Source organism: Ceratotherium simum, chromosome 4, assembly GCF_057802395.1.
Source record: "Ceratotherium simum simum isolate JZ-2026a chromosome 4, ASM5780239v1, whole genome shotgun sequence".
In the NCBI taxonomy this organism is placed as follows: domain Eukaryota; kingdom Metazoa; phylum Chordata; class Mammalia; order Perissodactyla; family Rhinocerotidae; genus Ceratotherium; species Ceratotherium simum.
The window spans coordinates 39,797,005-39,824,582 of NC_141903.1; the positions used below are offsets into that span (position 1 = coordinate 39,797,005).

The following is a 27,578-nucleotide window of genomic DNA, read 5'->3' on the forward strand; positions in this document are numbered from 1 at the left end:
ACAATATGCCACCAATTGTTTTAAAAAAAAAAAAAAGCCACATCTGGAAGAGCCACCAAGTACCTGGTAACAAAAGTTACCTCCAGGGAAGGAGGCTGGGCAACTGGGGTCATCAGAGAGAGACTTTTATCAGACTCCTTTCACATTGTTTGACTTTTATTCCTGTGCATATATTACCTTTTTAAAAAGCAGCGAGATTTTCTAAGCAGCAATGCTTTTCTCTCTTTACACATTTGAGGTGTCTACTAAGCGCAGAGCTCGCCATTTGGTGGGACAGTAACTGGCTGCTAGAGTGCAAGGTTTCAGGGAGCATCACTTGCTAAGGAGAGATGCCTCCTGGAATAATTCCATGCAGCAACCCACTGGGGAAAACATGGAAGTCCCCAGGATACAAGGTAGTATCCGCACTGGAGGAAAACGTGCGCTTGGGAGCTGGCCTCTGCCCCGGATTGGCTCTGGGAACTGGGCAACTGAGCTCCAGTTTCTCGGCTGATGGTAGAAGAAAACTGCTGCTAACGTGGTGGGGCAGGCGGGGGCTGGTTTAGATGCCAAGGAGAGGAGATTTCCTTCAAGGCCGAAACTCCGTGATCCCCATCAAGGGACTGAGGGGGCTGCCCTCTGAGCACTTCTCTTTCCAAGTCCTCTGCACCCACCGCCCAGCCTTGCCATCTGGAAAAGGCTTCCTGGAATCAGCAGTTGCCTTTGGGAGGTGGGGACGGAGCTCCACCTTGTGGCTGCTCAGATAGCTCCCTGGAGGTGGCAAAGGATTCCGGAAGTGAAGTCAGGGCTTGGAAATGCTCCAAATAAAGACTCCACCCACAAGTTCACCCAACACGTCTGCCTCCTCCTCCCTCACTCCCTGTCAACACTGTGCCTATGGAGGAAGATCACCCCTGCGAAGGTTAGCCCAGGTCCCCCTGGGACCATGGCTGCCTGTCAACTCCATGGAGGAGGGAGCCCCTCAGAGGCCCTTCAGACAATGGCCACATTCATCCGCTGAGGCCCCCAACAGCACAAAATACCCAAACAGAATGTGATAGCATTTCTGGTCTACATTTAATGAATGCTTTGAACCCCTGCCAAAATACTTAATGAAATTTTGTCACAGGACCCATAAGATTTTGGCAGACTCAAAAATATTAATTCGTAGTGTAATATGCTGTGATCTAGAAACAGAGGCAAAGTTGTACAATACAGGTCTTCTCTCCAGCCTGTCATTTTTAATTATAAACTCATTGGTGATAATGTTCAAATTTAAATGGCAGCCCCTCCCTGAATGGGAGGCAGGGCCAAGTGACTCTCCTGCCTAGTGGCTCTGTAGCCAGCCCACACACCCCCACACCCCCACCCCTGCTCACCTTACGGAGCACTTTCTAAGTGAGAGGCTTGCACAGGGTGCTTGCACACATACACAGCTCCAATTCACTCCCATGAGATGTTTCAGAAAGCACATTCGGGAGGCCGAGGGGAAGAGCTAGTCTAGAGGACCCGGTCCCCACACCTGCCACTGAGGGAACAGGGATGCTTCTGGTAAGGTTGGAAAGGGCCTTGTCCTTCGGCCTCTGGGTAACCCAGATGAAGGGATGAGGCCCAGAAAGGGGAAAGGTCTCAGCCTAGACTCAGCTCTGTCCCCAACTCCCTCTCGAATGTTCTTTCATGGAGCCACGCTGTCTCTGGTTGAGGCTCAGAGAAAGAGCATCTTTACTGTGGCAGAAAGGTGGAGGGAGGCTATGCCTGCCTGAATATACTGGACCCCTGGGAAACATTGTGAGCGTCCCCATGTGTTCAGCTTCCTGGTTGTGGGGGCTGAGTTCTGGAAGGCCTCCAGCTGGCCAGCAGGTCACCTTGTCCAATCCTTTTATTTCATAAATGGGTAAACTGAGGTCACAAAGGGAACACAGCCTAGTTATGAGACCTCGGCAGGGGGAACAATACCTAGGAGGGTCCCCCACCACAGGCCTGGGACATGGGTAGGGGCTGGAGGGCAGGTCCCGGGCAGGGAAGTCAGGGCTTTGCCAGCCGCATTGTGACCTCTCTCCCTATAAAACCAGAAGGAACAGCGGCCTCTTCGTGACCAGGGTGTAGAGAAAATGGTTTCTTACAATAATTTGAATGGAAACTAAGAGAAAGAAACAGAAGGCATGTCTTTCTTATTTGAAATGAACGTAGAGCACTTGAAAAATAAAACATATTTATTCTGAACAGTAAAAAACAAACTCAGCCATTTCTCCATGAGCCTTTGTGTTGCAGGAGCATTTGCTTACCACTCACGCTTTCAGTCTCCACTTACACGCTCCCTCCTCCCTCCCTGAAGCCTTCCTAGTTCTGCCAGGCGGACTTGAGTGATTCCCTCAAGTGGGGGACACCCACTGCCCATGCTCTCCTCCAGCGTGGTGCTGGTCACTTCCCATCTCCTCACTAGACAGCGAGACCCCCAAGGGCTGAACCTGGGGCCAAGGCCTCTCTGGGACACTCCCAGGGCTCAGCCTGGCACGCAAACCTAGCAGGTGCTCAGTAAATGCTTGAGACCAACTAAATGAAGAGCTACCTGGACTCATCATTAATTAAAGTACAAAAAGCATATGAATGCAACTTTGTGGATCCTGATATCGAGGAATCACAAAATACGGATGAACAAAGTCTAATGCAATCCTTTGAGAAACAAGTTGCCTTACACATAGGGTTTACCGGGTTTCCAATTCGGCGGGTGATCTTCCCATAAAAGGTCTCTTCTAGCTCTCAGGTTCTAGAACTCTGGGCGGCACATGGCCCACAAGGGTTTAATCAGCTCTAGATCCAAGAAAGCAAAGGCCCAGGGGAGGAGAAGCAGGGCCACACTGCAAGGGGGTCAGAATTCCATTTTATTTCTTGTTAGTTTATAATTTTCCATTTTTAAAACCACTAACTTGAATATAGAATATATACACTCAATTTAAAAAAATTTTAAATAATAAAAAGATATAAGCCAAACGGTCTCTCTCCCATTCCTGTGCCCCACCCACTCATTCAGGCAACAACCCCAGTGTTAACGGTGTCCTGCGCAGGTCCCAGAGTTTCTTCACACTTACACCAGCAAGAGGAGTATCTATTTTATATCCCCTCTTGTTTGTACATAAAGCACGGATACTATACTCACTGTTCTACACCTTAGTCTTTGCTGTCGCTTTGTTTCGCTCTCTTAATATACCTTGGAGACCTTTCCATAGCAGTACATAAAGAGCCTGCTCGTTATTTTCTTATAGCTACATAGCATTCTTCTATATGGATGTGACATACTGCATCTACCACTCCTCTCTGGATGGACACATGGGTGGTTTCCACCTTTTATATTTCAAACCATACTGCAGTGAATAGCTTACCTCATTTCAGTTATGTAAAAAAACTTGCTTGCTCAGATTTTGCCTCTTTTCTGGAGCCTCTCTGAGCCCTTCAAGCCAACCCAGTTCCCTCACTTCTTCCACATCCCCTTCGGTTTATTTTCTGAGATCTTCTGGCACCCGTGAGGAAGGACGGGAGTGGGCAGCCCAACCTCCCAACTCAGCCCTCTTCATTCTGGAGGCAGAGCTGTGCCTCCGAGTTCTCCAGCCCTCAGCCCACTCCTCTCCCCACACCTTAACTGCCAACCCCCCCCACCTGCCCAGGGCAGGCCTGCACACCTAGGGAGGACCAAGAAACACTTCATGGGTGACGGATCCACATGTCCGCCTGAGTTGTCGTACAACCATTACCCTCTCTCACCAACAGGTGGCAGTGCTTTCCACCTTTAGACAACTAAGATGCTCGACAGGCGGCCCTGCTCCTCAAAGACAACTAAGATGCTCGACAGGCGGCCCTGCTCCTCAAAGAACAAGACTCCTGAGGATGGGTGTAGCTTTAATGACTTCAGTCCTATGATCGTCCACACAGCTCTCTACATGATCCTCCCAACAGCCTAAGGCCATGCCTACAATTTTCTCCTGTTCCTTCCTCCTCTGTCCTTTTCCATGTAGCAGGTGTATGCAGCTTGTATTGTTTTCTTCTACACTAGGAGACAGAATCACCTAGTGGTTATGAACTTGGGCTCTTGAATCAGACTTATGTCCAAAACCCAATTCCTCCACTGACTTGCTGTGCAACCTCTGGCAACTGACTTCACCTGTCTGAGCTTCCACTGCCCTCTCTGCATGACAGGAGTGTAACAGAGCACACCTCATGGAGTTGGTGTCAGGATTAAATCAGGAGTAACACTAGCACGGTGCTGGGCACATGGTAAGTGCTCAGTGGATATTTGTTCTTATTTGTGTTCCGTTGATATGCATTGTCTGTCCGAAGTTTGCACCTCGATCCTGGAGGCTTTCTCAATATACTCTGGTCTTCCATCAGTTCTCCACACACTACAGGCTTGTTCCTGCCCCAGAGTCTGCACTTGCTGGGGCCTCTGCCTGGAACGCTCTCCCTCTAGCTCTCCCCATGGCTGGCTCCTTCTCATCTTTCAAGTCGCAGCTTCCATGTCATCTCCTCAGAGATCTTCCCTGCCACCTCACCAGAGTAGGTTTCTCCTACTCTGGTAGTTTTCCCCACAGTGGCACTCTGTTTATTTAGCACTCATTACCACCTGCTGTTATCTTACGTGTTCATTCATTTTTGTGGCTGTGATTTATTTACCTATTGGAATGTAAATTCCAGGAGGGCAGCTCCACGGGTTTCCTGAGGTTTCCAGCACTGCACACAGTGACCCCCGCACCCAAAAGGCACTTCATAAATAACTGGCAGGGGATTGGCTAAGTGAATGAGAGCATGTAGGCAGAGTTGTATTTGCATTCTGTCCACTGGCTGCTTTGTACGCTTGTGTTCGGATTCCCAGGCAGACTACCAACTCTTTGAGGCAGGAATGGAGTTTTCTCCCACACCCAGCCATCAACTGGACCCACTGCAGTGCTCAGTGGGTGGAGCCAGGACTTAGCGGAGGGTGGGGAGCAACTGAGAGGGCTGCTGAGGGCTTGATAGGAGGACAGGGCCCCTCACATTCCCCCCCTAAACATACCACCACGGGGCGATTCCTGGGAATGATGGAGATGCGCTTCTGGCCCCTGCTACTCCAAGTGGCTTTCCTTAGAACCAGTCCCAGGTCTCTTCCTGCTGATGGTCACCCACCCAGCTGTGCCTTGCCCTCAGCAACTACTCATCCTCCACTCAGCTCTGAGAAGTCCCTCCACTTCCCTGCCCCTCATGAGCATTCCAGGGATGTCCGTTCTCCGGAATGGACTGGAAAGCCTGCCCATGTCCATTCCTACACCGCTTAGAGAAACAAGGTTGCACGACTCTCTTTGATAAAGAGAAGGGACATCTCCTACTCCAGCAGGTGCAGAGGTCTCCTCGGGGCACAGTGTGATTCAGAGAGGCCCATGGGTTTGAGTGTGACACAAAATTGTCCTATGGGAGTCAGGCCCAAGTAAGAAAAGTGCTCTGTCCAGCCAAGTCAGAAAATGTCCACATGGCTAGAGAGAGACCCATCTTGGACACACTCCACTCAGAAGCACACAGCTTCCCACTGTGTAGAACTAAACCTCTCACACATGATCCATTCTCTCTCCAGCCCAGATTTTCCTGGAGCTGGGAAGTTGGAAATACACACAATAGTGGGGCACAAACACGTCACCATTTAACATACATTCAAATCAATGTCCACATTCAACCACAAAACATACTGAACACCTCTTATGTGGCGAACGCTGTTCTCGACACTGGGAAGACAGAGGTTAATAAGCTAGACAGGGTACTACCAGCACATGAAACTTTCAGTTTAGTGAGAGAGATGGACAAGGAACAGCAAACAAATAAATAGTATGTAAACCACCCACAGATTTATGTGCTGGTGGAGATAGAGTGATGTGATGAAGAGTGACCGCTGGGCCTGGGGAGGGTGGCTTTGGCCAGGACCATCAGGAGGGCCTCCTCTGAGAAGGAGCTGGCATGGCTAGAGTGCTCCAGGTAGAGGGCACAGCAAGTGCAAAGGCACTAGGTGGAGACCAGTGTTGCGGGAACACAGAGGGGAACGGAGGGAGGAACTGGAGATGAGGCTGAGAGACCCCCAGGTCAGTAGGGGCAGATGAGGTAGAACCTTGTTAACTAGGGTTAAAATGAAAAGAAGGGGCATTTTAACCTAAGTGCAATGCGAAACCTCTGCAGGGTTTTAGGCAGGGAAGTTAAGTGATCTTTTACTCAGGGAAAGTTGACTTAACATCATGGCGATGATGAACGAATGAATTGAATGAACAACTACTGAACGAATGAACATAAGTAACCTAAGGTTTCTCGGTGCCAAGTTCATGCTGAGTTCTTCAGGGACATGGGGACAAGAAGCTCAGGACAGTCCACAAACTCTGGGACTATGAACTGTAGCCCAAACAGAACGCGGAGAATAGCCCCTTCGCCACTCACAGAGGCTGCTGGCTTCAACTCTGCAGCACAGCTCAGCTCTCAGCCCCTCATAAGCTCTGCTCACAGTGCACATAGGGAGACCAGGGAGGAAAGAAGATCATTTAACGTCACACAGCCAGGTGACTCCCCAAGAAGTCAAGTGAGGGCAGCACTCATCAGTGAGCCTGGAGACTTCCTGCTCGTCTGCAAGCCCCTGAGGACACCTTATACACCTCCACTCCCACCCCATTATCCCTTTTTGAGATGCAGAAGGTGAGGCCTGAGAGGAGAAGGATTTTCTCAAGGTAGCAGAGGGAACCCAGACCTCTCGATTCTCACTAAGAAAACAACAACAGAGATCAACTTCATTATTTTTTTGTGGGTGTGAGGAAGATCAGCCCCGAGTTAACATCCATGCTAATCCTCCTCTTTTTGCTGAGGAAGACCGGCTCTGAGCTAACATCTGTTGCCAATCCTCCTCCTTTTTTTTTTACCTCCCAAAGCCCCAGTAGATAGTTGTACGTCATAGTTGCACATCCTTCTAGTTGCTGTATGTGGGACGCAGCCTCAGCATGGCCGGAAAAGCGGTGCCTCGCTGCGCGCCGGGGATCCGAACCCGGGCCGCCAGTAGTGGAGTGCGCACACTTAACTGCTAAGCCACGGGGCCAGCCCCAGAGATCAACTTCAAACACAACAAGGTCCCCTGCATGCCATGGTCACAGCCCTTCCCTACAAGAGCAAGCAACCAGCAGACACGCACGGACCTTCTCCCACAGGGCTTCACCCACCTCCACACCTGCGACAGCTGCCCTCCCCCACAGAGCTGGGCTGTGGTTTCCACCCCATGTTCCCAGCCCCTAGCTGGAGCTGACCAGAGTGGGTATTCACATAAAGGGCGAAAGGGACAGAAGGAGGCTGAGTGGTCAACATCACAGGGACTAAAGCCATATAGCCCTGCGTTCCAATTCTGGCTCTACTGCCTGCTGGCTCCATGACCCTGGACATGTATCTTAACCTCCTTGAGCCTCAGTCTTCTCATACTTAAAAGGCAGATAAAAATATACAACTCACAGGCTTGTGAGTTTAATAAAATCATGCATATTGAGGGTGTAGCTCAATGTCCCTCTCACAAAAATTGCTCACGAATAGTATTTATATCAATATGAATAACAATAATGATGATGGAGTCAAGTAAAGAGGGACCAGTACTGAGCATCTTGACCCTGGGCATTCCCAGTGCGCATGCAAACGGGCATATTTGTTAAAGCAAAAAAGAAGACTGGGATGTTTTAGAAAGATTCCCATTTTTCTAAATAAAGTTTTCTGCATAGCCCTCAAATGAGCAGAAAATCCAGTCCTGCTGCGTTCCCAGCACCCCCACCCCAGCCCATCCTGGACTCCAAGAGAGCCACCTCCCGGTTCCCACTCCAGGACACACCTCTCAGTGGTAACAGGTGCTGCGGTGAGCAGCCTGTGGCTCGGGCTTTGAGAGCTGGTGTTGTCACCGCGGTAACTCCCCCTCCTCTCTCCCTCAGTGCCCAGAGAGGAGGTGTCTGAGGGAGCAGAAAGAGTATCATGTGGCCAAGGTTTTGGCAGAGATTGCCTACGACTTACCTGTGGCCATGGGAGTGACTGGTAGCGAAGGCGTGACCAGGGTTTCTATCAGCCCTTGCCTGACCCCCACAGCCAGCAGGGTAATTAGGGACCTCTCCTCCTCGGATTATGACATCTCCATTTCCCACTCCACCCCATCTGATCTCCTAAAGTTACACCACCACAGAATGAGGGAACAGATACCCACCCAGCAAGCCCTCTGCCCACCAAGGGCTGAGCACCCAGCAGAGCCTGGTGCTGCGGTGCCAACTTGTGGGCCAATTCTCAGGTTACAGGAGATGGAGTAATCCCAGAGAAGTGGTACAACCCAGCTCCCTGCTCCTTTCTCCCCTAAAGGTGAGGAAGGGTGGTGTATGTGCACGCATGTATACATGCATGTGAGCCACACACGGGCAGACACACACATACGTGAACACCCGGTGCCCATGCACAAATCCATTCTCTCCACGAATATCCTTTGAGCATCAACTGTGCTGGGCCAGGCACTACGCCGGGTGCTGAGGGCACAGAAGAGGGAAGGGCATAAAAGAAAGGCCTCGCCTGTGGGCAGATGTGAATGTGTCATCTTTGCTTCTCCTGTTCCCTTTCTAGGGCAGACTCCATCCCACAGACCCTTCTCCTGGCACCTCCATTGTCATTGCTATCATTAGGGTCACGATGGGCCACTGGTGCTTCTCTATTGCGTTCAGCAAAAAAGGGCTCCTAGATCAATGCATTCCACGGCAGTCTGCTTTCCTTAGACTGACAGTGAGTAATACGTTTCTGTGCCCAGACTTGGGGGGACCCACAGTGCCGGAGCTGGGGTGCAATTAGGAGGCGTCTCCCTCCCTGTAAGGAGCAGCCACTACCTTCTCCCTCACATGCACACGGGGGGCTGCTTTTCACACTTTCCTGTTTGTCTTTCTCACTCTGCTTTGTGTCTTCCCCACCGGCCCCAGGCCCAGGATGCCTGTCGCCTAGTCCCTGCTTCTCTTTCACTATTTCTGCTTCAGAAATACTCCCTGAAAAATGTCCATCTTGGCCCCAATTAGCATCAGCTGGGGCACTCAGCACAGCGAAATCTAAACATTGCCATTAAGTGAGCATTCCGTCCAGAACAGCCCCTTCTCTATCCTCATGACGCAGCACGGGAAAAAAAGAATGAGGGGAGCCATGATCACCCCTCTTGGAATATCCAGATCCTCCACATCTTTTCCCAGCACACACTGCTACTCTCTCATTAGATACTGCTGCACCCACTTATAAGCCCCCTGGGATCAGGCAGCAGTGGACTCATGGCGATGGTGTCCTCCCGGCTGTCAGAACGCTGTCCTTCTGGGAAGTCGGTGTGGGCGGTGTCCTCCCTCCCGCTGCCCCCACCCCCACTTCAGATGCAAAGTGCACATATGGCTCATCTCCATCTTTGGGGGAGGTTCTGTCTAAAGTCCTCCCAAAGATTCAGATTGTATGACAAATCACGTTCTAGACTATCGTGGCGAGAAAGGCCGGGGACATCTGCATCATTACCCCCAGACAACAGCTTCATTAGGCTGAAAGAGAGGTTTGCAGCCGCATGAGCTCCGCCACTGACCTGGGCCTCTCACTTCCCCATTGTCTGTGGGCTCCAAGGCTCTCGCTCCAAACCATATGGTCTGTTTGGGCATCTCACACTGCCTTCCACGAAAAGCAGGCGTGTTGGGAAGCTCTTCGGGAAAGCCAGAAGCCTGCCCGTAGGATCCCAGGTGCAATCCTGCCCCAAAGTGGGGTCAAACTGGGCCAGGAGAGAGAAACCACCAGAGATCAGAGGAGGCTGAGCTCTAAAAAGCAGTGTGTGGGCCCGAGGGGAGGAGATGAGCTCCTTAGCCAGAGGGCAAAGGAGATGAGCACCCTGGCATTCATCCCCTCGGAGAGCAGGCAGCCTGCTGTCCCCATACTGTCTGACAGCACCTTGGTATGAACAGCGCCGGGGGAAGCAGTGCTCGAGCTAGGTCCACTCTTTCTTCTCCGTGGCCCCTTCTCAGTCCCCCAAGTATCTGGAGACCCCTTAAGGGCCCAATACTCCAGGCATTTCTCCCACAAAGACAATAAGCAGACCCACAATCTGGCAGACTGGAGTCTGAGGCAGCCAGTGCCCAGGCCCCAAGGCCCCAAAAACCTGAAAACCAGGCTGTCCCTTTCAAGAGGACACCCTTGGGTCTGGCTTAGAGAGGGCTGAGTGAGCCGCTCCAATCCCTAACTCTTCAAAACCCCATCTCTTTGAAACTCCACTTTGCTCCAAGCCTTTGCAAGATTCCAGATAGATGGAAAGAACCCCTGAGGGCGGCAGAGCCACCTGAGCCTGGTGTCCTGGGGGAGAGGGAAGTTGAGCACCCCTGCCCAGAGGATGCCCTGGCTGGTGCCTGGTGGCCCAGAGCCGGTGTGCCCTTATTGTCATCAAGAAACCGGCCAATGTGGGCGTCGCCTGATGTTTCTTTGCAGGTAGGAGAAGAAAACATAAACTCTCGTGCCCAGCACTTCCATTCTGCCAATGGGGCGGATTAGGGTCAGGATTAACATTTTAAACTCGACCAGACTTTCTGACTCAAAGATCTTGGCATGCTAATCGTATTACTATCCCTAGGATTATTGCTTTACTCGCTACAGAACAGCTTCTAAAATCAAACTGCGTCAAGTTCCCCCCTGTTTTCTCTTGGGTCCTTTTGGGGGGTTCGTAGCTTGTTAAGAGGAGTTTTCAAGTCGAACTTCACTTAATATCGCTCTCCTTCCTCGCAACAGGCGGCGGTAAGAAAACGGGCAACAGGGTCCCTTTATTCCCGCCCACGCCTGCTCCTAATTCCTGGTAATTTATCCCACATTAAAACTTCTTTAAGTAAGAATGGACAAGCATCAGCACCTGCTATGCAAATACGGCCAAATCCAGCCGGGCCGCGGGGCGTGTGCCCGCCCGACCGCGCGCGGCCATTCAGGCTCCCGAGGCGCCGGCGGCGCTTCATATGGAAACGGCGAGGGGCTGACAGATTGCGACGTGCTCCTCGGGCCAGGCGGGGCTGGGGGAGGGGACCGAGTGACAGCACGCCCTCAGCCTCGGAAAATGCCCCAGAGGCGAATATCTGGACCTCTCCCGAGGATTTTCTTCACCCGCATTTTTTCTTCCACCCATCTTTTATTGTGTTTCTTCATGAGACGCCTTATATTAAGGCCAACACCTATATTCCCCGATTTCCCCCGATTTCATCCCTATTCTCTAGGAGAGCGTCTGAAGTTTCCTAAGTGTTTGTAACAACGCCCCCCGTCTTCTGCAGGCGCGTGGTCACCGGGAATGACCCCACCTTGCCCGTGTCCCCAGGAGCAGGCTGGGCGGCCTGGGCCATTGTCTTGCGCCCGCGGAGCCAGCCCAGGACGCAAGCCCCATCCTGGCGTGGCGCAGTGTCCTGCCTTGTTGGATAACAAGGATTAGTTTGGTGGGGACCTTTGAAGCCATTGCCCTCCTCACGTGGCTGGAGGTGGCGGCGCGGTCGCCTCTCGTGCCGCCCTAATCGGCTCACGCGGCTGGGCGGCGCGCGGGCCTGGCGGGGAACTGCGGCCAGCGCCCCCGCGCGCTCCCGGGGCCGCGCAGGGGGAAGAGCCGCGGCGCGAGGGTCGTCTTGGCAGTGCTCGGAAGGCCCCCTTCTTCCAGCCAAGGAGGCTTTACTTGTGGCTCCGTAAAGACATGGAGAAACGCCGGCTCTCCAGGGCCGGAGCAAACCCGCGGCGGCGGCGAGGTGGGGGCGCGGGCGGCCGGCGGCCCAAAGAGATGCAAAGTGATAAATACATTGTTTAGCGGCCGCCCGCTCGCTCGGGCCCTGGGGGGCATAGAAAATGAGGCACTTTCTTCCCCCTTTAACTCGAGGGGAGTACCCATAATTCATGTATGTTATAATTCTTCATTGCCCCTAGGTAGTCTGGGAAAACTGGAAGAAAAGAAAATGCCAGAAAGTTACCGTAAAACTTAGGATGCGGCCGAAGTCACTTTCTTTGCCCCTGCTGCGAGTGTTTGAATAAGAAGAATGCTCCTGGACTGTAACAAGCAAAAAGAATGAAGACAAAAGATTTCCAGAAAAAGGTTTAGCTAGAAGACAAGGCAAGTGAAACTGAAAGGAGAAAAAAAGCACTTACAATGGAACAATAAGTGTACTAATCGCTTTGATATATTATACAAGCCCAAAGACCCCAAACATTGTGTAATTATTTATAAATGACTTCTCCACTCCTGTGTATAATGCAGAGGAAAGAATAAAACTGCAGGCTACTCTCTAAACTATTTCTAAATAGACCTGGTTCAAAAGAAGGCAGAAGTGTTTGAAATAAAATAATTAATGGTGGATTTTATGGTTGTCTCATTAAAACATTTTAATTACTACAAACAAAATGCATTTGTGTTCGAACCCTACGTGAATTTATGTCGCTGAGTGTTAAGGTAGAGAAAAGCAAAAGGAAAACTCTTCAGCTAGTTCTCCACTCTCTGTGTTTATTTCTGAATTCTCTTCATAAACCAATAGTTAAACTCCATTAGGATAAATTTCATGGCGACTTCTTTTGCCCACGAAGAAGAAAACACGCTGACGCAGCTTCCCCACACCTGATCCACAAGCATCTTGAGGCGGAAATGTTTTTCATCTCAACTGAAGACGTTCTTAAGAATTGAAAAACGCAGCAGACAAAATGAAACTCCTCAGCAAAATTAACTCTGGCTTTAGCACTATCCTGGGGCAGGTGCAGCCTGGATTTGAGGAGCTAAATCTAGAGACAGCAACAGCAGGGGCTGTATTTTGTTTTGTTTTGTTTTGTTTAATCTGAGCCCAGATTTAACTTGGAGAAATCTACAAAAGCAAAACTCAGAGGCTTTAAAGGAGGGTCTGGATTGCTTGGTAGCCTCAAGCAGCTGACATGAAAATGATTCCAGGCCTCACTGCTGGGGAGGGGCTGGGGGGAGCACCTTCTGCCTGCTCTCTCTTCATTTCAGGGCCTGCACCCTTGTAGGCCCTCCCTGCACAAGCATGCACACCCCCTTCGCCTCCCCCACTCTACTTGGGGTACAAAAAGGACATTGTTTCACTCTAGACTGGCCCATACCGCAAATGCACTTCAAACCTTGGGCCAGCTCAAGCACATACTGTCCCCCCACCACCACCAGGCTTGAGAACTCCAATCAAATCTGAAAAACTCTTGGGGAAATAATTCATTTGGCTGTAGAATTGCCCAGTGTGTTTTTGGAAAACATTCCTCACACAGCCCTAGAATAAAGTAGATTTGCACCAGGACTTCCCCTGGAGGCCAAGATTCATCCCACACGTATGCAGATTGTACACAACCAAACACATCGGTACACAATGCCACAGAATATTCAAGCAGACATCTCTGAGGTGGGAGATGTATACAGCCGTCACTGTATTTAGCAGGGCAGGGGCCGAGGGGGCCTCCACGGATTTCTGGAAACCATGGATAATTTGCCATTTTCCTTGCTCTGTCACTGAAAGACCCCTCTGTTTCCCCCCTCCTGCCTCGTCTCCCTCCTCCCTTTTCCCCCCCCTTCCACAACTGTCATGGGTCATCAGTAAAGAAAATAGGGAATTGTTTCTCCTTTCCATTCCCCCAACCCCACCCTGCTTCTCTTAGATGGAAACGCATATCTGCGGGTGTATTTAATGGACTGAAAGGAACACTGCCCGCCTCTGAGTCCGACATCATCCTTCATCCCTTCCTCTTGAGTAACTGCACCTTTTTCTTCCTTTTTTCTAAAAAGATTACAACTTTTTCTTTCCAAAATGCCACCCACAAAATCAATGCCATCTCTCCCCCCACCCAGGTAGCTGAAGAAAGAAAATGATGATGGAAGTTGAGCAGTCTTGTTTAGAAAGCGTGGCCCTCTCCACAGCTTTACCTTCTGCAAAACTGCCCATCAAGGCTGCCCCTGTGGATGTTGCCCAACAGCCTTATAAACTCAGTGCAGTGCGCTGCCCTGTGCCCAGTACCTGGATGGATGAGGGACTGAGTAAAGGGCCAGCACCATTCACCTCTCCTATCATAAGCTGCATACTTTGCCTGTAACCACACAAAACTCAGATCTATATGTAGCTGCCACAGCACTCTTGAACTTAATATTCTGTCTAACCAACTGGAGTGGATGGGGAATCACAAATGTCAGCAAAAACAATTTGGGGGGGAAAGTATGAAACGTGATGGTGTCCTCCCCACTCCAACACATTCAGATTATCATCCGAGCACTTGTAATTAGAGGACACTAACCCCTCAGCCTCACTCCTGTTACAGCATCTCTAAAAGATAGTTTACTCAATCTCAGGCTTCCCTGTTTCTGATAACTGAAAGAGAAGATGGCAAGGAGGTCGTTCGGCTCAGCCTCATGTCCACAAACAGGCTTGAAGGCTGTGGGTACCAATTCCAAATGAAGTCATACACATGGTCACTGAGACACCGACAGGGCTGGAGGAAGAAGATATGCACCACAAATTTAAATCTGGATCTATCCCTGGGTCTCCATGCCTACAGGCACTATAAGTTGATGTTCATTTTAAAATCCTGAAATTTTCTTGTGAACAGCACAGACTGCTTTGTATTTTTATGTGTACATCACATCAATTTATTACATGTAAACATTTATAATTTGCCACTATTTTCTCCTATATTGGCCTTTCTTTATTAAGAAAAATACATATACCAAGAATCTCAAAAGACCCTGAAAGCATCGGATGCCTTGCTCAACCCTGAGAGCTTCTCCCTCCCATCTCCCCAGAAAACTGCTTCCTTCATCAGTCTGTTGATGTCAGAAATGTCCTCTCAATAAAGAAATGAAATCACCTCCCCGCTAGTTCCACAGTGGTCTTGAGCCAGACCTCCAGAGCTGCCCGGAACAGGTGTGCACCCTCTGGCCCCTGCGTGCCTTTCAAGGATCCTCCCCTCACCTCACTCTCCCTATCATCAGACAGGCAGGCCAAGCCACAGGAGGAGCTCCAGTCTTGGCATCACTTGGAGCATCTCTGAGCTGTCACAGGACCATCCAAGATCTGCCTCAAGGGCTTAGGCAAGCACAGGATAGGAGGGTGGATGCTAAAGCAAGATATTTATCCCCGTATGAGGGGCAAACAGAGGATCTAGGTATCAGTCAATAGCGGCTTCAGCATGTGGTCCAGATTTCCAGAGATGCTGATTCTGGGTGTCTGGGGTGGGGACCTCCATCATCACTACCACCTCAGGTGACCACACTATGAGAAATTGGCTTAATCCAGTCCCTTGGAACATCTGCCCCACCCACCCACCTCCACCCCCCAGCAGATTGGCAGCTGGATGGCTCCCACATCAGGCAGCCAGAACACCTGGTGCAGCCCTCACCACCTTGGCGCCTGCTGTGGTTGGATTTATTACACACCCACATCGCATCCTATTGTGCTCTGGGAATGAGGGCTTCCACAGATGTGCTCTGTACTAGGCTTCAAGGGATTTGGGGGGGTGGAAATTTCATCTTCCCCAGCAAGGATACTTTCCCTCCTAGAAGGGGCCCAGCCTTTTTCCCTCGAGGAGAAATCTCTGAGTCGCAAAAGGAACAGGTCTGAGCCTAAGCTACCATCTCATCCTCATCCTCCCAGGGGTCAGCTCCATCCACAGTGGGTCACTTGTAGGAGGAACCCCCAAGCCTCAGATGCACTTATGAAAAGCACAGGGGCAGGCACTAACATCCAGGGAAGAGTAGCCACATGCACTGCCCAAGAGCCACAAGCAGGCAGGGCAAGGCTAAGATGCCTGCCTGGTCAGGCCACTAAGGCTCCAGCAGAGGAGGGGGACAAAGGCAGGAGAGAGCACAGAGCCACTACTAGCTCATAAGGTGCCTTTGTACACATTTGAAAAGCACACTTCTCTGGGCAGATGCAGTCCCACATCAGGGTGCGTGTCTTGGCGGGGGGTGGAGAGGCTATATTTTGGTTCCCATGTGCCCTGGATAGTCTTGTGCAGTAAACCACTGGAATAACTGTGACGGCCCTGCTCAGAGAGAGCAGCAAGAGGAGGAGACAGAAAGGAAGAAGAAAGGCCACCATGATCATTCAAGGCCCATCACAACTGCCCCCTACCCTCTTCCCACTGGCTCCACATTGCCGCCACAGTCATCCCCACCTCTCCCTTCTGTCTAGATTGTCTAGTCACATCCCAACCATCCTTCAAGGGCTTCTCGACTCCCCCTCTGCCAGGAAGCCTTCCCTTTGGGGGATGCACAATGCTCTTCAGATCTGCTCCCCTTAATGGGCCCTCAGTACTTCTCTTAGCCAGGAGCAGGTCACCTGTCTGTGGCCACGTGTCCCCTGCCCCAGGACTACAGGTCTGCCTGCTTCTCCACAGAGCACCTGGCACAGGGCAGCAGGTACTCACTGTGTCTTTATTGATTAATGGTGATGGGAAAACATGGAATGGGAGCTGAAAGGACTCCTGATCCTGGCCCTAATCTGACCACCAGTGATCCCTGGGGTAACCTGGAGAAAAGACGTCCCCATCTCCCGCCTCAGTTTCCCATGTATGAGGTGCAGTGGATGGATGAATAATCTCCAAGGGTTCTGCCGGCATTGAACCCTAGGCTTATGAGACTCAGAGCCCATGGCCCCCATCAGCCAGGTTTTCACCCTGTTCCCCACTCTCTAGCACAATGCTTGGTCCAAAACAGGCAAGCAATATGGTATATAGGTTGCCTCAGTCTCTACGCATTGGCAACCTGAGCATTTAACTTGGTGTCGTATTTAACAAACCACAGATGTCAAACCTGGCCAATTCAAGCAAAAAAGCCCTACTAGGAAAAGGCCTACTATGGGGTTTCTCCTGCAATCAGTGGGAAGGCTAGAGAACCAGGCTTGGAAAACAGGCCAGGGTGGGGGGTGGGCGGTGCAGAACCACAGCTGAAGGCAGGCCCAGAGAAGAGCTAGGTCAGGGCACCCACTGGCTCTAGGCCACCTCTTCCACCACTGGCCCTTCCAGGTTGCTGCCACGACACAGTGTACTCTGAACTGCCACTGGCTTAGAGTGTAAGTTCCAAGTGGGACATGCATTCGACCCCACTTAAGTCACTTGGCCATGCCCTAATTGCCAGGAATGGGGAGGAAGGTGCTCCTGTATTCAAATTCCTCAATAGGAAGGCTCTTCAGGTGCAAGGCAGCCAAGAAATGACAAATGGCCACTCCAATGACCCTGTTCCCCTGACCAAACAGATTCTCTCCTCCAGGAATTTGGAAAAGGAGCTGTAGTATACTAAATAGTGGCTCCCCAAAAGATATCTCCACCCAGAACCTCAGAATGTGAACTTATTTGGAATAAGGGTCTTGGCAGCTGCAATTAAGGTAAGGATTTCGAGATGAAAGCATCCTGGATTACGGTGAGCTCTAAATCCAATGACCAGTGTCCTTATAAGAGACAAAAAAGAAGACACAGGAAACACAGAGGAGAAAGAGGCAGAGATGGAAGTGGTGCAGCAACAAGCCAAGTAATGCCAAGGTTGCCAGGAGCCACCAGAAGCTAGGAGAAGCATGGAATGGATTCTCCCTGAGAGCCTCCAAAAACAGCCAACCCTTCTGATGCCTTGATTTCAGACTTCTAGCCTCCTGAACTAAGAATTGAGAGAATAAATTTCTGTTGTTTTAAGGCCCCTAGTTTGTGGTAATTTATTATGGCAGTCGCAGGAAAATAATCCAGGGGCCAAGCTCTGTCATCAAGTGGAGGCTGGTGGCAGTGTACTGGGACCGTGGGAAGCCAAAGCAGGAGGAGAAACAGAGGCAAGAAGCGGTGTGAGGACCCCGGGCTCCTGCAGACTCATATCAATGCCAGCAGCCCTTGGGCTCCTCGAGATGCCCAGGATCACCCAACAATTTCCCTTTCTTGCTTAGGCTGATTAAAGACACTTTTTGTGACTTCTAACAAACCTAGAGCCCTTATACATGGCCGAGTCCAGCCTTCCCTCTAGGTTGGGAGTACATGTGGGGTGCAGTGGGGGGAAGGGAGGGCTGGGTAGAGTCTACTGACCAGAAGACAAGCACTGGTCAGCCAGCCACAGAGGGCTCTGCCTCCAGACAGCACCCCTCCAGAAAGTGGACAGTGTCCCAGGCAGAGTCGGCACCGAGGACAGCAGGCCAGGCACCAGGCCTGAGGCCACCACCCAGATATCATGGGGAGGAGGCTGAAACTTTGCTGAAAGGTGTTCATTTTGATTTTTACCCCCCACCCCCATGATCTGGGGTTCCTTGGGGACTATTTTCCCCTAAGGACTAAGTTGGGGGGATCTGGGCTTCTATTGCTCCAGAGTGATCATTGGTGACCAGAGAAAAGTGACTCCTGACCGGCAGTGAAAACCTTCTGCTAGAATGGGCACCTTTACATCACTGAGGGGAAGAAGGGGACAGGTGCAGAGGGGCTCCGCTGAGTACCAGGAAAGCCCGGGCCCTCGCTGGCTCGCACTCGGAAGAAGCCTCAGAGGCTGCAAGCCCCGCTCCAAGGGATGCAGCGCAAAAGGCTCCTGAGTGGAGCGGATTCGCAGGCTTCTGTGACTTTTCAGAGTCTTCGGACAGGGTTGGGGGGGTTGGGAGGATTAGGAGGGTTCAGTGGAGACTCCATCCAATTGGGGAAATCATCCATTCGTTTACTTTCCGCACTGCCTCCCACACCCCCGCCCCCGGGTGAAGGTCCGCAGAGCCATTCTCCTATTTCTTCACCCACCCGGGCGAAGCAGGGGCGTTTATCTCTGCCCTCTGCTCTATGACCCTCACCTGGCCACTCTCTGGTCTATCTAGATAGGGTTTTCCCCGGGTTCTGAGGGCGCTGCATCTCGCAACCATTCATCGGGCACTGGGTTACAAAAGCGCCCTGCCCAGTGTCCCACGAACATGACCTCACATCATCCTCAACAGGGTAGACTTGTGCCCCATTTACGGATGGAGAAAGTGAAGTCAAATCACTTGCCCAAAGTCACCAGACAGCTCAGCAGCCGGAGAGAGGAAGAAAACCCAGGCTCGCAGCCGGCTCCAGGTTTCCGCAACTCGCTGAACCGCTCTCACTTTCCTGCCGGCGCCCCGCCTCCCCATCCCACCCCAGCGAGGGGCGCCCCGCCCGCCCCCGGAGGAGCGTGCCTCGGCAGCTAATCGCGGGACGCCCCCGCCTGGGTTTCACTGCTTGGAGACGCCCTGGCCGGCTGGGCCCAGAGACGGCTCCCGCGGCCGCGCGACGCCGCCGATTGGCCCGCGGTAATTACGGGCACGCTCCGGGAGGGGGAGGGGCGGGGGCGGCCCCCCGCGAGCATAAATTATGCAAATACCCGGGCGCTGCACGGGGCTGACCTGCCGCCTCGCTCCATTCACGGGAGCTGCCACGGGGGCGGCGGTGGCAAGAGAGGGGGGGCGCCCATTGTTGCGCCGGGTACTTAAGGGGTCCTGAGGCCGGTCGTGTGCCACACTCGGTACTCACACGAGCTGATCTGATAGCCGGCAAGATCACTCGGGAGACCAGCCGGGAGCGTGGCCTCTACAAGCGAGGCGAGAAAGCGAGGCTAAGTTCCCGGTGCGTCCCTGCGCCCTTCCAGGCCTTCGCGCCCGAAGCGGGCACAGAGTAGGCCCGGGCCGTTCGGAACGTAAGTGCGCCCCGGCGGCCCTACCCTCAGCCCAGGCTTCTGCCCTCTAAGCTCCATCTTATCCGTCCGTCGGTCCTGAACAAAGCAACGATGCCAGCCTCTCTGGACACACGCCTCTCGGACCTTGACTGCGCCAGCAGCAGCAGCAGCAGCGACCTCTCCGGCTTCCTCACCGACGAGGAAGACTGTGCCAGGCTCCAACCTCCAGGTTCCGCCTCGGGGCCGCCCGTGCCAGCCTGCAGGGGCGCTCCTGGGATTCCCGGGGCGTCTGATACTTCCCGGGCGCAGGACGACGAGCAGGAGAGGCGGCGGCGCAGGGGCCGCGCGCGGGTGCGTTCAGAGGCGCTGCTGCACTCGCTGCGCAGGAGCCGGCGCGTCAAGGCCAACGACCGCGAGCGCAACCGCATGCACAACTTGAACGCGGCGCTGGACGCGCTGCGCAGCGTGCTGCCCTCCTTCCCCGACGACACCAAGCTCACCAAGATCGAGACGCTGCGCTTTGCCTACAACTACATCTGGGCTCTGGCGGAGACCCTGCGCCTGGCAGACCAGGGACTGCCCGGGGGCGGTGCCCGGGAGCGCCTCCTGCCGCCGCAGTGTGCCCCCTGCCTGCCCGGGCCCCCAAGCCCCGCCAGCGACTCCGAGTCCTGGGGCTCCGGTGCTGCCTCCTCTCCCTGCACCGCCGCCGCCTCGCCACTCTCTGACCCCAGTAGCCCCGCAGCCTCCGAAGATTTCGCCTACGGCCCCGGCGACCCCCTTTTCTCCTTCCCTGGCCTGCCCAAGGATTTGCTCCACACGACACCCTGTTTCATCCCTTACCAGTAGGCCCTTTTTAGACACCGTTACCTTCTCCCGCCTCCAGGCAACAGGCAGTAGATGGGGCCCCAGCTGCGGCCTCCGGACCCCCAGTCCAGGCGGAGAGAGGAAGCAGGAGCATTCAAGGGGCGGGGGATACCTGAGCCGCTTACTACGTCGGTGCACCCTCGCCGTAGCTGCCCCTTGGTCTATTCCTCCAGCCCTCAGCCCCGGGCCCCTCCTGCCCGCCCCTAGACGGCCTTCCCTTTTGCACTATCTGAACTCCACAAAACCTCCTTTGTGGCTGGCTCAGAGCTGACCCCAGCCACCATTTCAGTGTGATTTAGAAAAGGGACAGATCAGCCCCTGAAGACGAGGTGAAAAGTCAATTTTACAATTTGTAGAACTCTAATGAAGAAAAACGAGCATGAAAATTCGGTTTGAGCCGGCTGACAATACAATGAAAAGGCTTAAAAAGGAGAGACAAGGAGTGGGCTTCATGCATTATGGATCCCGACCCCCACCACTGCAGGGTTGCTCGAGGAAGAACCCGAGACTCTTGCGTAGCTATTCAGGCACTGGGCTGGAGAGTACTTTAATTTATTCAAGATGCTTCATTCATATGAAAATGTATTTTTGTACATAAAGAGTTTATTCTATTATTATGAGCTATCAAAGTTTACATTTTTGTACTGCAGATGTTTCATGTAAATAAACTAAAAACAATGTCACCAAGTTTCTTGCCTAATGTTGATGACTCTCTGGGGCTTTTCTTCCCTCCTGCTGGCGGCTCAACCACGAAAGTGAAACGCTATCCCCAACCACCTCTGAACACTCCAGCCCCATTTCAAAAACAATTAACAAATAAAATGCACCTGATTTCCACCAAGAAACAGATAAAGACAGACAAGGGTGTTGGGGATCCATCATTTCCTTTCACCTTGTAAACACAAGGGAGATCTTTCAGGCTCCCCATAAGCCAATTAAGACTTTTTAGTGGGGAATTAGCCCCGGATATGCAGCTACCTGTAGAGGTGGTGGCAGTGGGCGAGTCTTTCTTTTGAGGAACTCCACATCAGCTGGCTCTGTGTTTCAAAGAGAGGGGATTAAAAAGATCAATACAGTGTGACCACTGGCTAGGAAGTCCCAGTGACAGGTGGTCCCAGGCTGGGCAAGCAGAAAGGTCCACTCTTATAACAGCCTATTTAAAGGGGGAAATTGATTTGTAAACAATGCCTCCAAATTGTTGTCCATTGAGCCTGAGATCACCCTGGCTGTGAGGTGTGGGATGAATTACTCTGGTGAGGTGTCCCTGGGCGGGGTGTGCAGCTGCTAAAATTGCGAGTTAGGATGTGCCTGCACCTCACGCTCACACCACACACACACACACACACAAACACACGCTGTGCCCACAGTGAAGGGAGAGAGGGACATGAGGTGAGCTCCGTCCTGGCTCGCTCAGCCAGTCCTCAGGGGCAACACTGAAAGCTTTCATTTGCTGCCAGGGAAACCAGCCGCCCAAACACAGTGGGGATTTTTCTGGCTGCAGCATGTTTGTTGTCTGACAATTAGCTAACAGCTCCGCCAGTGGTGGCTTTTGTTTTAAATTTCAGAATGCGGATCATTACAAGAGATAGTTCCTAAAATGCTCTTGCTGCCTCTTTTCCTAACTCACAAGTTACCCCACATTAAGACCAGTTTTTTTCTCACTCGCTTGCCCCTTTTCATGAATATAATTATTTAGCAGGAGGAAGTGGAAATGAGTTCAGGAAAACAGTATTCTGTAGTGTTAGAGAAACCGTATCCATTTAGGAGGTGATTAAAAGCAGAGGGCCAGAAGTACGACCACTCATAGCATGTTCCTCTTGTGGAAGTGTATTCCCTCCCCACACATGTGTCCTGACAAGCTGGATCCACAGTTTCATAAGCTGGGTCCCCAGCAGGCATCGCTAAGCCCAGCCATGGGCAAGGAGCCTCTTTCAGATAAAAAGGCTCCTTTTCTGAAGTTTCTGGAGCGTTGTATGCCTTATCTAACTGCCTTCAGAGCACAGAGTCCTCCAAGAAAAGCTTCAGAAGTTGCCAGGGCTCAGAAGGGAGTTGCTTCTGCTAAAAGCTCCAGGGAAAAAGTTGTGTCTCTTGAATGACCCTGCCCGGGCCCCGCTCCATTGTCTGTCTCAGAATTAATTCACTCTACTGGCTTTGCATTTTCCTACAGCAAAAGACGCAAATGGTCTGCATCAGATTTTCTGCTCTCTCGTACATAGGATGCTTGAAGTGACTCCCTCCAGCTTTCTGAGGGGCTCAGGCTGAGTCTGCAAGAAGGGCAGGTCCCCTGTGGAGACTCTGCTCAGACATGGTATGGGTGCACTTGTCTCACCCAGAGGAAGAGAGCAGCCAATTATGGTTATCATTGTCCAAAATCCTTGGGAAAACTACCAGCAAACAAACCCCCCCAATGCCCCAGCGCTCGTGGAGCTTCCGGAGCTCCTGGCTGCGGTAGGAGCTTTGCCTGGAGCAACTGCATGCAGCCGGCGCTGAAAACGAGAAACATCACCACCCCCAAGACGGAGGAAAAGCAAACCATATTCCCAACTCTGCTGCCAAAATAGGCTCACAACTCAAGGTGCAGGGCCCAGGGCATCTTCTGTCTAAAGAAACATCTTTAACAATGATTGCCAGGCGGCATCTCCACCCCTGCCAGTTAATACTGTTCTTCCAAAGAAGTAAGCATATATGTGATATGTGTGGCCTTGGAGCTCTCAAATGGGAGAAAAGAAGGAAGGTGATTGAAAATGCTTATCCCCAGAAAGAGGCTTCTTCCTCCCTGCAACACACTCTGGTTCATCCACTGGCGTCTGTGAAGGCAGGCTGAGGGTTACTAGAGTATTCTAATCAATTATAGGGCGTGGAACGTCCCACTGACAGCCATGTTCCACCGCCACAGAATCTGCCACTGAGGAATCGTCAGGCACTTAGGAAGCCTTGTTTATTCTCTCCCTTGATCTCTCCATTTGCTTCTGTCCTGGTGTAACATGTCTACTTTTACACACTGCCTCCAAGCCTTTGAGAAACCAGGCCAGGGAAGACTGAGATGGTGTAGTAAAAGGAAGCATTTCACTCGTTCTCTCATTTCTGTAATGACTCTTTATTCTGCTCCTGCTGTGTGCCGAGCACCTTCTAGGCACTGGGGTGACCAAGACAAAGTCCTTGTTCAAAAGGACCTTACATGCTAGTGAGAAAAGACAAAATAAACTTATGACAGATGGTGGTCAATGCTGAGGAGAAAAAAATAAAGTAAAATAAGGACTATGGAATGCCTGGGTGGGAGAGAGGGTGCTCTTTTAGAAAAGGTGGTCAGGGAAGGACAGTTAATGAGAGGATATTTGAGCAGAGGCTCAGAGGCGGAGAGGGATGGAGCAGCCATGGTAGTATCCGTGGGGAAGCAGCCCAGGGAGAAGGCACTGTGAGGGGACAGCCCTGGCCACGTACCGTGTATTAGAGGGACAGGGATGAGGCTGGTATGACTGGAGCATGGGGCATAAGGGGGGCAGGATGGAGACAGATGGGGGCAGTACAAATCATGATTTTTTTTTTCTGCAGGTAATTGAAGGGTTGAAAGCAGAGGAGTGATGTGAACTGACTTATATTTGTAAATCCACACTGGTTGTTATAGAGATGGCAGGCTTTATGGGCCAGGGCAGAAGCAGAGACCCAGCTAAGCATCTGCACGTTGGTCCTGAAGAAAGGCTTACATTGGTAGAAGGGGTGAAGAGTGGCCAGAACCAGGACAATTTTGAAGAAGGAAACAATAAGATTTGTTTTGGGTGTGAAACAGAGACATCAAGGAAGACTTCAGGGATTTGGGTCAGGAGCAGTGAGCACACAGAACCCATCCCCAAAACCCCTCTACAAATGGCTAATTTTGCCTGAAACTGCTCATTTTAGCACCCAAAGCAAAGACGGAAACATAAGTTGGAGTGTACAAAAGATAAAGACAGATTGCTACTCAAGAGAACTGTAACTTTTTCTGGGCATGGGGCCTACAAGAAATGCCTCAGAGAAAATTCCTAATGGGGGTAGAGAGAACGGGCTCATGATGTCACGGGCAACGTCCTCAATAACATCATCATCTTAACATCATCATCCTAGCTAACACTTATACAGCTCTTACTCTGTGTTCTATGCCCTGTTCTAAACACACTACACATATTAATTCATTTAATTCTCACAACCCATGAGGTTGATAATATCATTATCTCCATTGTATAGATGAGAGAACTGATGCATAGAGAAGTCAAATTACTTTCCTAAGACCACACAGCTAGTAAGTCATGAAGCTGGGATTTGAACCCAGACAATCTGGCTCCAGTGTTCCTGCTGCTTCTCAGATTGTCTCTCAAGGAATGAAAATGAAGTACAGCCAAGCAAAAAACATCATGGGCCACAAGCTTAGCTTTCTGAGGCCCAGCCTGACCCAGGAGTAAGCTTAATCGTAGCTACAGGCAGGGCCGCAGCTGCCATGTGGGGCTTTTGGCTGAATGAAGAAAAGACCTCCTTCCCCCAACTCCTCCTGGTGCACCAGCCCTGTGACCGGGTGCACAGAGGGTGCATGGAGTTTCCCCTCCGCACCCCGCCCCCACTCCTGTGGGAGCCATGGACGGGGCACAATCTGTACAAACTTATCTAGTCCTGCCTAGAGGCAAGGCTGAGTCACTCAATTGTGCCTGTTCCTCACTGAGGTGGACATAGCCTGCAGAGGGTTGGGGGTGAGTTTTCTGGCAAGGACTGGGGTGTCACTACTTCAGTTTGCAAGACCAGCAGGGCTAAGAGCCTGGTGGCATCCTCTTGTGAAAAATCAGTCTCTTCACCATTCATATCTGGCTACAAACGCCCCCACATCTTACCAAGGCCTAGACTCCCTTTAGAAAATATTTCCGGGGTTGCTCCAACCTCTACCAATCAGGGAATCGAGGCTCCAAAGTTCCATACCAAAGAGCCTAATGGTGAAGACTGGAGCCTAGAAGTGCTCCTGCCAACTTTCACCAATCGCCTGCATCCCCCACAAACCGAGAATAAGCCCAGGGTACCTCTAACTGTAGGAGCTGTCACTTCCTGAGATGGCTCAGGACAAACACTCGTCCCCAGCACTGACTGACCTTACCTTCTCCCCACTGGTCTGGTGGCCAGGAGCCAGGCAACCCTGGAGGCAAGATGCCAAAACTGGACGTTGGGGTTTCAGATGGCTGAGCTTACACCATCCTTTCTGACAGTGATTAGATGCCAGTACTGGTTGCCTGCCAAGGTCACTCTCTTGTTCAGGTGAAGCCCACTGTGCCATTGACCAATACGTCTTCTCCAGCCTTGAGAATTAGGGACAACGTGCGCCTGGCTTATGCCAAGTTGGTCTCAAGACATTGAGATACAAGCAAAAGATGGGAGTCAGAGGACACCATTGCTTTGTCAACTCAAATTTGATCTTTGCTCTATCTAAAGAACTATACTTGACCCCTAATAATATGCTGCTTGGTCTACTAGGTTAAACTCACCCTAACACAACCTGGGTACCAACTTTGTACCCAGAATGTGAGCTTGGTAGATTGTACTGTTTGTTCACAATTGTTGGTTCCCTCCCCATCTTCATCATGCTCTCCTGTAAGTCAATGGTTCTTCCATCCTATTGACTTTGGGCTTGGTCATGCAACAGGCTTTGGCCAACGGGATGTGAATAGACATAGGCTAAAGCACATCTAAGCAGAAGCTTTCATTGCACAAGCTTTTCATTGTCTCTGCTTTCTGCATGAGGACAGCATGACTGAGAAGGTGGCCACCTCTTCAGCTTGAGTCCCCAAATGAGAACTACCTGCACTCAAATCCTTATTTCAGGGTTTACTTCTGGGAAAACTCAAAACAAGACAGGCCAGATCTTGGATTCCTTCACAGCTTTCTATTCAAAGAAAACTGAAAAACACATTCTGTACCAAAAAACTGCAGCTGGCTCTTCCTAGAACTAAATCGAGATGCCTTGGCTTGTACACCACCCAACCCCTCCATATCACCTAGGCTCAGACCATAAGAACTTTCTCATCATTCCCCAAACACAGCAGGGCCCTTCATGGCTCTGTGTCTTTCTACCCACTTGTCTTCTATCTGGCTACCACCAACCTCACTCATCCTTCAAACTGCAGCTCCAACGTGACCTCCTCTGTGAGTCCTTCTCAGACATCCTAGGCCAACTTAGTCACTCCATCCTCCTCTGGGCTCCCACACACTAAAGTCACTATGCTGATCATTGTACACACTGTGAACATGTCAGTTGCTGAAGGACTTCGGACTACTTAAGCCCAAGATACATGCCTGAGTCTTCTACATGCCCCCAGAGCCTGCATCTCATCCTTTATCTGTGAGGTTCCTTTGGGGCAGTTTACAACTTCACTGGAAAATCACCAAAGTGGCCCTCAGCCTTCTTTCTAGGAGGGTTTGAAGGTGGTCCAGGCCAAAGAGGCATAAGTTGGTTTTGTTCAGTCTTTCACTTGATCATAGTCCATTTCCCTTAAGGAAGAAGGCCATAACCTGGAAGGCGTCCAAGAGAATCTGTCATCCTGCTTTCATTTCCACCGCAGACCGGCCCAGAGGTGCCCAAAGCTACGTACGAAAGAATCATCCAGGAAGCCTTTCCTTAAAGAATGTAGATGCCTGGGTCTCACCTCCAAAGATTTTCCTTCAGAACATCTAGAGTGAAGCCCTGGCATTTGTATTCTTTTAAAAACTGCACAGATGATTAATATGCATAGCCAGGATTAAGAAACCGTGGGCTTGCAAGTCCTTGTGCCTCCCACAAGAGCCAGTCTATTCCGCAGGGGACTGCAATGGAGTTGAAGCCCAGATGTGCATGGATCTGGAGAGACCCCTCTGCACACGTCCCTTATATGCTCACAGAACACACACAAGGGGATGGGCTTGAGCTTCTCTGCCTTCAGATTTCTTACTATCTTAATAAGACTAACACCAAGGATGGGGCCAGTAAACCTCACTGTTTTACAGTGTTACCCAATTGCTCCAAGCCCAGAATTATTTAAGATTTCACTTGTATGAAGCCTGGTGACAGAAACTGCTAGTTATTCACTAAAATCCATTCTCCTCTTCT

The 27,578-nt window shown here is 51.3% G+C and overlaps 1 protein-coding gene and 1 long non-coding RNA gene across 4 annotated transcripts in view; one reads left to right on the forward strand and one right to left on the reverse strand.

Annotated features, from left to right (window-relative positions):
* The window catches only part of LOC106803349 (uncharacterized), a 161,498-nt gene that overhangs the window by 118,519 nt on the left and 15,401 nt on the right, over positions 1–27,578 (reverse strand). The window lies entirely within an intron of this gene.
* Positions 19,380–21,165, forward strand: NEUROG1 (neurogenin 1). The gene has a single exon (XM_004420175.3). The coding sequence runs from the start codon at positions 19,730–19,732 to the stop codon at positions 20,462–20,464; it is 735 nt and encodes a 244-aa protein (XP_004420232.1). The 5' UTR covers positions 19,380–19,729; the 3' UTR covers positions 20,465–21,165.

Bases quoted from the DNA above. Each gene is read 5' to 3' on its own strand.
- NEUROG1 (XM_004420175.3), top strand. From the start codon at position 19,730: ATGCCAGCCTCTCTGGACACACGCCTCTCGGACCTTGACTGCGCCAGC.